A 13,729-nucleotide genomic window follows, 5' to 3' on the forward strand; every position below is an offset into this window, starting at 1 on the left:
TTATTGATAGTATTAAGTTAAAGGTCTGTAGTTGTTTTAAAAAATACTATTCCAGCTTTGCATGAGACACAGGAAAAAAAAATGGGCCTTAAAAAGTCAAGTTCTTCATGTCTGCTTCGTTTGTTCCAGAAAATTTACAAGGAGATGGATGTGGATAGATCCGGCACCATGAATGCCTACGAGATGCGTAAAGCATTAGAAGAAGCAGGTAATGTATCCCAGGTGCTTTCATTTATTTCAAAATCATTGCAAATCACCTTCCTTTAATCAAAGTCCAGTAAACTGCCCCTCATAATAAAGTAGTAATACGTCTCTTTTCCCCCCACATTCAAAAGAATAACTTGGCAAAACATGACTTGGTACAGAATCTCCCCCTCCTAGTTCTCTTTCCGAATTTAAAACTCTTTGAGAACACTCTAACAGGCCAGCCTTTAAAATTTTTTTTTAAAATTCATAGGCTGGGGCAGCTAGGTGGCGAAGTGGATAGAGCACTGGCCCTGGAGTCACCTGAGTTCAAATCTGGCCTCAGACACTTAACACTTACTAACTGTGTGACCCTGGGCAAGTCACTTAACCCCAATTGCCTCACTTAAAAAAAAATCATAGGCTTATGGTATTCAGATCTAGAAGGAACCTGTTATAAGTTATCTAGTCCAACCCTATAATTATACAGAGAAGGAAACTGAGGCCCAGAGAGGTTCCCACATAGTATTTCTCAAAGGGCTCCATTTAGCCAAGTTGCCTAGGAGAGCTGATTTTTTTTTTTTAACTTCATTTAAGAGGAGCAGCTAGGTGGCACAAGGGATAGACCACTAGCCCTCCAGTCAACAGGACCCAAGTTCAAATCTGGCCCCAAACACTTACTAGCTCTGTGACCTTGGCCAAGTCACTTAACTCCAACAACCTTCAGTTAGGATTATGTAGAACAGGGTGGTGATAGTCCTGCTATACTCTGGCCCATCCAGACTACATCACAGAATGACAGAGTTGAAAGGAACATTTCAGGACATTGAGGCCAGCCTTATCCTGACAAGAATCCCTCTACCACAACCAGAATGCTAGGTTCCATTCTGGGCAGCCATATTTTAGAAAGGACTTTTATAATCTGTAATACATCCAGAAGTGGGTGAGGAAACTAAAGGAACTAAGAATGTTTAGCCTGGAGAAGATGGCATAGGGACACAATGACTCTCAACATTGAATTGTCATGTAGAAGGGAGATTAAATGTGTTTTCCTTGGGTCTGAGGACAGAACTAGGAGCAACAGGTGGAAAGAAGAGAAAGGCAGATTTCAGCTCAGTGTAAAAAGGAACATCGTAAGTCCCCAAATTGAGATGGGCTGACTCCTCGAGTAATAGTAACATTTATATAGCTCTTTAAAGTTTGCAAAGCACTCAACATGTATTAACTCATTTGATCCTTATAACAACCCCATTATTATTATCCACATGTTACAGATGAGGAAACTGAGGCACTTGCCCAGGGTGACACAACTAGTAAGTGTATGTGGCAGGGGTTTGTGCTCAGTTCTTCCTGATTCCTAGTCCTGTGCTCTATCCACTCAGCTAACCAGTAGCCAGAGTAGTGCATCCTCTTCCTTCACTGGACATCTCTAACTAGAGCTCTACATTTCTCAAATCTAGGACTTTAGTCCCATTCTCACTGAGAGAAAACAAATGTGGTGAAAGAGATTTGAAAATATAGCAGAAATGTATGATCCCATGGGGTCTCAAAGTAGAAAAGAACAGGTGCCCTTAAAAAAAATCTAATCTGGGGGCAGCTAGGTGGTGCAGTGGATAAAGCACCAGCCCTAGATTTAGGAGGACCTGAGTTCAAATCCAGCCTCAGACACTTGACACTTACTAGCTGTGTGACCCTGTGCAAGTCACTTAACCCTCATTGCCCCACAAAAAAAAAATCTAATCTAGTGATAAGGATGATTCTGAAGATTGAAAAAAAAAAGCAGAATTTTCTTTTTTAAAAATATGGAACAGGGGCAGCTAGGTGGCGCATTGGATAAAGCACTGGCCTTGGATTCAGGAGGACCTGAATTCAAATCCAGCCTCAGACACTTGAACTAGCTGTGTGACCCTGGGCAAGTCACTTAACCTTCATTGCCCTGAAAGAAAGAAAAAAAGAAAGAAAGAAGGAAAGAAAGAAAAAGAAAAAAGGAAAAGAATTAAAAAAAAATATGGAGGGGGCAGCTAGGTGGCACAGTGGATAGAGCACTGGCCCTGGATTCAGGAGGACCTGAGTTCAAATCCGACCTCAAACATTTAACACTTACTAGCTGTGTGACCCTGGGCAAGTCACTTAACCCCAATTGCCCCACCAAAAAAACAAACAAACAAACAAAAAATATGGAACAAAATGGAAAGATTATGGAGATGGGAATGGGTGAAGGGAAACAAAGGGGATAGCCTTTTCAAAAACAAAGGAGACAGACAGGAAGTAGGATGAAGAACCAGGCAGGGGCTGAGTCCCAGAAAAGCAGTTTGGAAACCAAAGAAAGAGCAGCTGATACAGCCTCTGAAAAATGGAATTGGTTTCAATGAGGCAAGGGGGGGGGGGGAGATGGGGAATATCCCTGCATTCAGGAGAAAATCATAGACCTTGGGCTTCATTTGTTACCACACCACACTCACTGCCACCACATAAATACCATGTGCTCCCCAGCACCAGATTACAGAAAACCTAAGACAAAGATTGTTTGTTTGTTATAACCGTAGGTTTCAAGCTACCCTATCCGCTCCATCAAGTCATCGTAGCTCGGTTCGCAGATGATGAGCTCATCATCGACTTTGATAACTTTGTTCGGTGTTTAGTTCGACTGGAAACACTGTTCAGTAAGTGGGCATTTGGGACAAAAGATCCATTTGGTTCTCTTAGTATTAGAAGTGGACTGACTTTCACAGCTGGTGAAAACATCTGAGCCAGACAGATGTCTGTACAGTAATATGAGGATAACACTCCTTCCTCCTTAATTTAGAGGCAGGAGAAAAAAAGGTGCTTCATCAGCAAAATGATCACTAAGACTTAGTGGTTTTGAACTAGGCATGAGGGAAAAATTACCCATATTTCAACCTCTTTGCTCATAATATCCTTTCTCTCCTCTTCCTTTACAGAGGTATTTAAGCAGTTGGACCCTGAGAACACCGGGACAATAGAACTCAATCTTACCAGTGTAAGTCATCAACATCTCCCTCGTCAGAGGGATACCTCTTTGTTTATGGGATGACACAGAGACCCGGGACTTCTTGACCTGTCTTTAAAAAGGGGTGGACTTTGAAAATAGTTACTGCTTTTATTATGACTCCAAGCTTCCACAGTACACTTTTATTTGGAGGTGTGGAACAACCAAGCATTGGTTCCTCACTCCAAGAAATACAACTAAGGGCTTTTATCGTAAGTACAGACCAAGGCTGAAAGGATGCTTTTGTCCTTTTTGGTGGGTCACAGCTAAAGAAAGGTCACATGGATTAATACAGAGTAGATGGTTCCTTTTTCAATATTATGAATGCCTTGGGAAAGACCAACTTCCACCTCAGATGATCTTCTTAAAAACACACTACCTCCGAAGGTACAGGTTGACTTAAATAAATGCTTGTGTCCAGCACAAACTTTAAATCCAGTCCACCCAGCTCTCTGAATATCTCCTCCTTTTGCCCATCACTCTCCCTGTCCTTGTCACTAGCTCATTATTCACTGTCATCTTCTCTTCCTACTGTGATTTTTCTCCTTTCTTTCTCATTTGTGAAGATGGCACCTTAGGGTCAAATTTCATGTTAAGCAAAATTTTTCAGTGTTGTTTTTTTCCCCTTTGCCTCCATCTTTTTGATCCACTGAGAATAAAGCTAAATAGAAGGAGGTAGGGTTTTAAGATACAGAACAATACTTCTATGCCTGGAGCCTCAGCAGTGGCCTCCACTGAAATCACCAGCAATACAAATTAAATGTCTTTTCTAGGTTGCCTACTACATCAACCTGACAATAAGCAGAGCTCAACATTTTCCACTTTCACGCCACCAAGGGTAATGAGAGTAAGGGAGAACTGAAGCTGAGTCCTTTTTTCATTAACACCTGGCTCCAGTTTGAATCTCTGTCACAATTAACCAATTTTGATTTCTCATCAGGGACTAAGGAAGCTGAGCTTGCTCTTGACAGAGATAATGGGAGCGATAAGGCTCGTCTAAGTGGGAGCATTGGGTGGATTGGCAGGGAAGTCTCATCCCTACACTTTGGAGAAAGGAGAGGTGGGGGCAACTTATTTAATGGGCAGACAATTTTCCTAGAATATTGGACATCTGGATAAGGTTTATCAACTCTAACAACATGTGTATGTATATTATACATACATACATACACACACATGCAAACACATATACACACATAGATATGTCGTATACACATGCCTCTTTTATTGTATTATGGGAAGATACCTTGGGCCAACAAAGTACACATTTTAAAACTGCTCATAATTGAACATTAACATTCTTGGTGCCACATGAAACCTAGGAAATGGTTCCTGCCCTTAAAGATTGCAATCTAAAATAGTCACAATACAATTGAAGCCTAAAACATGGCATATGGTAAGGTCTAGGAACCCTACCCATATTGTTATTATTTATCTATCATGATTCCATTCCTCCTGAATTTCCCCTACCTGTCAAAGTATCACTATTGCTTCTATTTTAATAAACTTGTCTGCCTACCCAACTTTCCCACCCTCTTTCTTCCCAATGTCATAAAACACACTCCACACCCCTGCTTTTCCCCTCCTCTTCAATTGCCTCACCTTTCAGTTTCCCACACTCGAATGTTTCCAAGTATGAGGAATGCTCATCTAAATCTCCCTTCAGGGATACTTGTATTCCAGATACAATTTTTATGTGACTGCTTTGAACCCCAAGGTAGTCAAAATGCTAAGCTCCATGGATCATAAATCAATCAACACAAGTATTTATTAAGTACCTACTATGTGCCAGGCATTGGAGATACAAGTACAAAAAAAAGGAAAAAATCTACTTGGAATGAGCCAACATTCCAGTGGGGAAAACAAGTACATATTTTTTAAAATTTACACACACACACACACAGCACAGTCCCTAACACCTAGTAGGCACTTAGCAAATGTTTAGTAATTGATTACACAGCATAAGTATAACTAATAAATGCAAACATATGCAAAGTAGTTAAATATGAGGCACTTAATATGACAAATATGCAGAAGCAAACCAAATCCCAGTATTAGCCAAATCCAAAACAAAATTTTGCCTCTGCATCAAGTCCATTTTCTCCCTGCCAGGAAGAAGGCAGCCTACTTCATTATCAGGTGGCCTGAAGCATGGTTGGTCATTGCATTGATCAGAGTCTTTAAGTCATGCAGAGCTATTCATTTTTACAGTGTTGTTGTTGTTGTTATAATAGAAATTACTATGGTTCTGTTCATTTCACTCTGCAGCTTAGGAGAATCAGAGAATTTTATGAATCGGGGATTGTCTGAGAGAGAGGTAGGGAGGGGGTGCATTTCAGGATTGGAGATGGCAAAGGCACAGAGACAGGAGGATTCTTGGCAGTGATTGATAATACCAAGAATGTAGGTCTTTTAAGTGGGGATATGGCCTAAAATATTCATTGATAAGCTTTTAGCCCATAAAGAAATCTCTTACGTGCCCAGTTTTTCTGATACACAACTACTATTCAGAATAAGCTAACTACAACACTACGAAGTATTTAACATGTAACCCTGGCCTGAAAGGGAGGTCATTAAAATGTTTTTTCCCCTTCTTTTCTTACAGTGGCTGTGTTTTTCGGTCCTTTGATGTAATAACTGACCCTATTGAAGACTTCTTGAAATTACGGTGACCTTAAGACTAATCTTCCATAAAAGAAACACTGTGTCCTGGTTTTGATCTGCACCTTGAGTTTATGAATAGCAACTGCTTGAACTGATGATTAGGACTGACAAAAAGTAGCATTGTCAAGTACTTGGGAGATCAAAATTTCCCCATACCCAGAGCAAGAGATCTGTAGCCTCATTACATTATATGCAAAAAAGTGTAGTTTAGCCCTTTGCAACCTCGAGGAAAGCTTTAATTTTGCAAATAGGACATACTTTTTTTTTACATACTTACATACACACATATAACAATATTAAGTCAAGAAAAATGCAGGGAGAAACCTAATACCTATGCAAACATGAGGCAGTTTTTAAAGGAACCAACCCCTCACTGTGCATAAAGTATTTACATTTGCAAATTTAGCTGACATCCCAGAAGTGACAATGAGGTCACCATTTCATTTAAACAAGGTGGAAAATATAACATATCAGAAGGTCCATGTGGCATAAAGGAAAGAACACTTGATTTGATGTCAGAAGACCTGGACTCATATCTACTTCCTACCATATGTCTCCTTGGGCAGATTACTTAATTCTCTGAGTTTCCGTTCCATATCCATAAAATGAAGGGGTCGGATTAGATTGCATCAAAAGGCCCTTCCTTTAAATGCCATGAAATAAATAACCTGACAAGACATTTAAAGACTTGAGATGAGAAAGAGATGGCTGATAATAGAAAGGGCAATGAATCCTCAGAATCAGAAGGTCTGGGTCTAAGTCTTAACAATTCCAAGATGTGTGACCTTGGATGAGTCAGTTTATCTGGGCCCTGGTTTCCTCATCTGTAAAATGAAGGGGTTGGCCTAGGTGATATCCGAAGGTCACTAATGGCTCTGAAGCCTATGATTTTGCTTCTACTCTTCAAGTCCTTTGGGCTGAGCAGTCCTGAAAATAGCAAATCATTATCTTTAACCTGAAGAAGTACTAGAGCAAAAGAATCTGGTCTTCTCAATGTTATATAGAGTGAAACATTTAGGGATTTTATATTAATTAACTGCAGCTCTGGACCAATCAGAAGACTGTGCACGAAAGCCAGACTATCGTGTTTTTATGAGGACAAAGGACACCAACAAGCTGCTTGATGGCTCAGTACTTTGGCAACTATTGACTTCAAGAATTCGGTTGGCTTGTTGGTACAGTTAAGGTCATCAGGAAATAATTCCATGTTATTTCCTAATTATCATCAAATAAATATAAGCAATATTACTACAACTACAAAAAATCACCTTGTTTCCCTTTCTTTCAAATAAATATGATTAATTAGAATAAAGAAATTACAATATGATATTTCTTAGCAGGAGGCACCAGTGGGAACAGGTCAAAAGCACCTATGATTGTCTTAGCTCTATTCCCGAACCCAATATAATCTTTGCAAATCCATGCATGAATAAAAGGAAAGTCATTTTTCTGTAAACAAAAATGAACTATACAGTACTGATAAATGATCTAATCATAAAGAACAGCTCTGATTTCTGTAGTTCATTTTTCTCTTCTCAAGAAGCTTGGATGTGAGGGTTCTTTGGAAGAGGAACATACATGGCTTTGCCTACAAGGTATATTAAAAATTGTAGAAACAGCCTTTGACAGACATTGCTGTTGAGGGAATGATAATGTACTAAGATGAGACAGGTGATGTACAAATTACTGCAGTACACAGGAGCTAGGATTTGACCCACAATATGAAGGAATCTATTACAGCAAGGATTTTGTTCCAAAGCTATTTAGGTGCCATTAGTTACATACACCAAACAACAACAACAAAATCTTGTTAGTTCCATCTCTCTTCTTGGAAAGTTAAGGAATATGGGGCAGCTAGGTGGCACAAGGGATAGAGCACCAGACCTGGAGTCAGGAGGACCTGAGTTCAAATCCAGCCTCAGACACTTAACACTTACTAGCTGTGTGACCCTAGGCAAGTCATTTAACCCCAATTGCCTCACCAAAAAAAAAAAAAGGAATACATGACCAAAATGACATAATGATCTCATATTCTGAGCTTTCTATTACCCTTTCATTGTCATTTACCTGGTGTTGTATGGTGAAAAGAACACTGATCTTGAGTCAGGGGACCTGGCTTTTGTGTCTGCAGTAATTAAATACCCTGGTGACTGGGTAAGTCATGGCCTCTTAAGATCCACATAATCACATGTCCTGCCTATCTCATATAGCTGATGTAAAGATCGTATATGAGAATGGGCAAGCCTCTAAACTTCTGTTTCCTCCATAGGTAAAAACAGACCAGGTAGATCTCTAAATTTTCTTTTAACTCTAAATCTATGATCCTAAGTATGTAAAGAGCACACAAAATTAATATGCTAAAAGGTAGCATCCAAAGAACATGCTGGAATTTCATCACTCACCTCATGGACAAACTTGAGGATATGTTGAAGCAGCTGAGTGATATGATGCATAAAAGTGCTGTAAAATTATTAATAACTATAACTAACCTGAAAAAATTATATATAATTGGACTTATGAAAAATTATGATTATATGAAAAATGATAAATTTAGAAAAATTATAATTGGGCCGTAAGTCCTTTTGTGGTCGCCATTAAATTGTGAAATATTTTTGAATTGACTAGCCTAATTTGGAGGGCTAATCTGACTGGAGGACTAATCTGGGGACTTTTGACTATTTGGCTATCTGACTTCGTTAATTTAATGTGGGCCGTTTATAAAGTCCCACCATACTGCTCCATTCCCAAGTTAATAAGCAAAATATTAAGAAGCCTCTTTACTAAATAATCAAAGCAGAGTTTATTTATGAGATACTATTTCAAATTAGGAATACAGGGAAATAAAGTACAACCTGACTGCTTTCCTGTGGTCTCTTTCCACTGCATCTCAAACTTCTTGAATACAAAAAGGGCCTTAGCCGGGCCTCCGGCCTCAGGGCACGTTACACTTTCCCTGGTTTGTATTAAGGCCTGTAACCTTGTCAGCCCTTCTCTCCTTTTCCGAACTGAACTCTCCTCCGTCCTTGTCCACGCTCCCCTCTAGTCACCCTTCTCTCCTCCTAGTCTATCTAGTCCATCTTCCTCTAGTCAGCCCCCCTTCCTTAATCTTGTCTCTCTATCTAGTCCGTCCTCACTCCTTCTTTATCTAGTCCGTCTCCCCCCTCCTGTCTCACTCCCAGCTCTATATATACCTTTTCTTCTCTCCACTCAAATCTCGGGGCTTCCTTCGCCCCCACAGACCAAGCTAATCCGCCAGCCAGAGCTGCAGCTGGGGGGGGAGGGGGGTCCGGTGTGCTCTTGAGTCTCATGCCTCACAGGCTATCTTTCAGATAGCTCCGCTCAGGTCGGAGGGAGCTGGGGGCTTTTTTTTCCCCCCAGCTGTCTGACCTGGAGTCTTGTATAGCCCACGGGGCTTTTTCCGCTCAGCCGAAGCCGAGGAGGAGGGGGAGAGACCCCGAGGGCCCAAGGCTTTCCAATCTCAGCCTAAAGGTAGGATCCATAAATCAAAACAAATTTCCACAGTGCTAGACATAGAGTTGGGAAGACCTGAGTTCAAATTTTGCCTCAGATGCTTATTACTGGTCATGTAACCCTAGGCAATGCATCAGGCTCTGAGCCTCAGTTCACTCACCTGTAAAATGAAGATAACATTTAAAAGCAGGTGCCTCTCAGGGCCATGTGTACAACCCTTTGCATGTGCTATATGAGTGTGAGCTATCATCATCATTCTTGTTATTGGTGACAAATGACATTTAAGAGGGTCACATTTCTGTAACACATCAGTGAATTGCTTTACAGAATTGTTTAGGATACCCAAGAAGTTTGTAGTCCTGCATTTAATCAAAGCCTGCTTTTGATACCAAGAACTTAAATCAGAGGCAGAAACTAAAGAGACAAAAATTTTATTTTATCACAATTGACAAAAAAAATAAAATCAGATAAAATTCTGACAAATTTTAAAGGTAAGTCTACAGAATGTTTCTACATTTAAATTCCAAAATACAAAAGACAATAAATACAGAATCAAAATTCGGGTGAAAAACAAGATTCTAAATCTAAATTACATGTAATATAGCATAATATTCAAAATATGTGTGTAAATTATTAAGATGCTACAGCACTCATATAAAGTTATTGCTCACTTAAGACTAGATAATGGTTCTTCAGGTCAGTACAAACTATGGTACTGTCTTTTCACAACTTCAACTGAGTCACTTGAGAAAATGCTCTGCTTATCCAAAGGTGCTCCTGGGTGCTCCTGGGCAGGCTGAGATGGCATTAGCCCGCTGTGGTGTGCACAAGATGATTATAGTCATTTACTGAGGCTGGCTCCAAAATAAAGTCACTTCGGCAGAATGTGAATTTCCTACTGATAAAAGGTTTTTTCTTTTATAAAAAACAGAACATTTAGATGGCACTGCATCATTGTCCATATGAGTGCCACATGCTCAAGTCTGGAGCTTCTTTACCCCTCAAAGGGCAAATTCCACTTGCTTATAAGCACCATTCCAGTGTGTTGAAGGTTCTCAATGGAATTAGTCAATCCTTCATTTGCTTCTAAAGCACATTCTTCATTGCTTTCAAGTTAGTTACACTGTCACGGAGAGAAAGACTTGCAAATTGTGCCCACACCAATCACATTACTTCTTTTTAATAACACAGATTAGTACTTCATAACGATTCCAAAAGGTTTCACGCCAAGCTCCTTTGTCGTGGTTTAATTCTTGGATACAGCTAGAAAGGAGTTAAAAAATAATTTAATATGTGCAGTCAATTATATTTTATTATATTGAGCAACTATGTTCTGATACTATTTGGGAAGATATCAAAAGATCATGGGATAATGATTATAAAGGTAAAGTGGTACAGTAACAAATACTTTTAAATCCCCTCTACATGGAGGGTTTGGGGAGCGGTGGAGAGACAGAGAGAGTAACTATGAAGAGGCTATTGGTGAGGGCGACAAGATATCCACACTTCACTCCATGAACAAGTTAAACTAGTAATTCAACTGCTCACCTCAAGTCTCCTCCCTCTATTCCCCCACCAAGAGAATGTTTCAGAGACTGAGAGTGAAGGGGAAACACTGAAACATACCCAATTGTTCTGTTAGCACGACACACAAAAGGAAGTGCATTTTGCTAATGGAAATAAGGGTAATTAGCAAATATAGCTGTCATAAATTTGGATATTGAAGCCCATAAATTAAGTTTCTGTTTCTACTGCTTTAAGTCTCAAATTAAGCAGGGAAAAAATTGTGCATGTGAAATTTATCTCAAAAAAAGATTTCGGTACTTGAGAAATCCAAGATTGAGTAAGAGATCAAATCTCTAGTATATTTATTTCTAGTAACATATGAGCAACACTACTGAAAATTCCTGTATTTGATTACTTGTTTACACACTCAGTCACTGAATAATCTACCACTGCATGGAAGCATATCACCCCTTGGAGAACAACTAAATCTATCCAATAGAAATCTGGAACAACTGGTTCTAAGTACAACCTTTCAGAAACATTACAAATATGGAAGGCATCATGTTGCAGTAGAAAAGAGACCCTTTAGAATGAGGAGGCATGTGTGCACACACACACACTCAAGGGTGTGTGTTGGGGGGGTAGGGGTGGGTTTCAAGTGCTTCTCCCTAATTACAAGACTGTGGGACCTGCCACTGAGGCCACTCTGAGCCTCAGTTTCTGCATATAAAATGGGGATATCTCACAGGATTAATGTAAGCAAAAAGTACTCAAACTGCACTGTGCTACACAAATTTAAGTACAATCACTACTACGAAGGCCTAAAAAGAAAAATCCTTTGAAGAGAGTAAGTTTTTCACATTTTCAGTTGACATTTGAAAGAGACTTTAGGGGCTAGAGTATGTCCTTTTAATTTCTAACTTTACAGTAAAGTAAAAGTCCATTTGAATATATAACCCACATGAAATAGCCTGATCTTTAAATACAAGCTTTGTCAGACAAGTAAGCAAGGCATGCTGAGTACTCAACACACGATGAATAAAGGACTGAGGAACAGAGTGAAATACAGGCAAAAAAGGCTTCTAAATTAGAATATTATTTCAGCTGCTCTTTGTTATTGCTAGTACAGAGTCCTGCAATTTTAAATACAAGGCCTTACCTGACCATTCCCACCAGCATAACCCTGATTCAAGCCCTAATCACCGTATACCTGGACTCTAACAACCCTCCAGCCATCCTCACTGCCACAAAGGATAGAGGCTCAGGGCCTCAAAGTCAGGAAAACTTGAGTTCAAATCCAGCTGCAGACATGTGCTAGCTGTGTGACCCTGGGGAGAAACTTAAGCTCCTCCTGCCTTCCCTCCCCTGGCTATTTCCCTTTTATAACCAAAACTACATGCAGTATTCTAACAAGAATGAGGCACCCCAAGCATTACTTTTAGGAACCATCACTATACCACTGGTTTGGATTCTATAACCCAGTCTACCAAATCTCTCTGCTCATTTTTTTTCTTTTTTTTCCCCCAAAACACCAAGTAATAGAATAAGAGACCTAAAAGGTACCACAAATAATTAAAATGGACATGCCCGCACCTTTAAACACGTAACTTTTTCAGCAGAATGCACTCTCACACACTCACCTCTGCCAGACCACATCCCTCCCTCCTTCAAAATGCTGCTAAACAAATTTCTCACGTATGGTCAGCAGGTCCACAATACTAAGAAACCACTATAATTTTCCTATGTTCTTATTCCTGTGGCATAGTAGATAGAGTCAGAAAGACCTGGGCTCCAGTGCCCCCAGGCTTAGTGGAGCACACCAAGGCTTCATACTGCAGAACACAGACTGAGGATCTGCACTTGAAGAAGGATTACCTCACTACAGCTCACTACAACAATCAAATCACAGTTCTGGTCCAAAAAAGAAAAGGCTCTTATGTTATTTGAGTTCTTGTATTCAGACTCCTATCATTTGTTTTTAAGTTCCACAGCCTTCCATTCCCTTTATAAGGCCCATAAGCCTGGGGCAAAGTTGTCTATAATGGATACAGGGGAAATTAGAGCATTGTGTTAATAAGGTCAAAATCACTGGCTCAATTCCCACTTGGACTAGGTAACTTCACTCTTTTCCATAGCTACAAATAGCCTAGCCTCAAGGGGAATCATGTGAGAATATTATTATCCTGCACCTTTTTCAAAGTCTTCTCTCTCCAAAGCCTGAGTGAGGAAGAACAACCTTTAAAAGAGAAGTAACTTACTCCCAGCAAATTTCGAGGCACGTAACCTTCCTTGTCATTGAGCCGTGCCCACCACCATTCAATTTCATCTTCATCTTCCCTTCGGATGATTGTCATGCAATCTCCTTCCTTCATGGGCAGTTCATCATCATTTTGAGGTTCATAATCCCAAAGTGCATAGATGACACCTTTATTCATTATGCCCATTTTCTCCTGAACTCCTAGGAGCAAAAAGGGAAAATGTCACTGAGATGTTGAATTGAAAAGAATAACCATAACTTGTATTTACATAATTCAAACCTTGGGACTATCTGGTTATATAACACCCAAGAGATAGGGACTGGGTATAAATTGAAAGGTTATTACTCTTGCACTAATAATTTAATGATTTCTTTTCTTCTGCAATGTATAGACAAACTTCTCAAAAAAGTTAACAAAGATAAAAGTAGCGCCAGAGAACTTTAGCTGAAGGTCACACAATCCAAAAGTCTCTTAAAAGTTACTGCCCATGGGGCAGCTAGGTGGTGCAGTGGATAAAGCACTGGCCTTGGATTCAGGAGGACCTGAGTTCAAATCCAGCCTCAGACACTTGACACTAGCTGTGTGACCCTGGGCAAGTCACTTAATCCTCATTGCCCTGCCAAACAAAAAAACCAAC

At 39.9% G+C, this 13,729-nt stretch overlaps 2 protein-coding genes across 5 annotated transcripts in view; one reads left to right on the plus strand and one right to left on the minus strand.

The window, feature by feature from the left end:
- The window catches only part of CAPN2 (calpain 2), a 90,730-nt gene extending 83,374 nt beyond the window's left edge, over window positions 1-7,356 (plus strand). The window contains exons 18-21 of the mRNA XM_044002613.1: window positions 130-208; window positions 2,730-2,846; window positions 3,126-3,184; window positions 5,799-7,356. Coding sequence (XP_043858548.1) covers window positions 130-208; window positions 2,730-2,846; window positions 3,126-3,184; window positions 5,799-5,822 — 279 coding nt within the window. The 3' untranslated portion in view covers window positions 5,823-7,356. The remainder of the gene's footprint in view (window positions 1-129; window positions 209-2,729; window positions 2,847-3,125; window positions 3,185-5,798) is intronic.
- Window positions 7,357-9,743: 2,387 nt separating this feature from the next.
- The window catches only part of TP53BP2 (tumor protein p53 binding protein 2), an 85,210-nt gene continuing 81,224 nt past the window's right edge, over window positions 9,744-13,729 (minus strand). For all 4 annotated transcript variants that reach the window (XM_044002632.1, XM_044002631.1, XM_044002635.1 and 1 more), the window contains 2 exons: window positions 13,093-13,292; window positions 9,744-10,591 (listed from right to left, as the gene is read on the minus strand). In XM_044002632.1, coding sequence (XP_043858567.1) covers window positions 10,550-10,591; window positions 13,093-13,292 — 242 coding nt within the window. In that variant the 3' untranslated portion in view covers window positions 9,744-10,549. The remainder of the gene's footprint in view (window positions 10,592-13,092; window positions 13,293-13,729) is intronic.

Source organism: Dromiciops gliroides, chromosome 4 (genome assembly GCF_019393635.1).
Source record: "Dromiciops gliroides isolate mDroGli1 chromosome 4, mDroGli1.pri, whole genome shotgun sequence".
Taxonomy (NCBI): domain Eukaryota; kingdom Metazoa; phylum Chordata; class Mammalia; order Microbiotheria; family Microbiotheriidae; genus Dromiciops; species Dromiciops gliroides.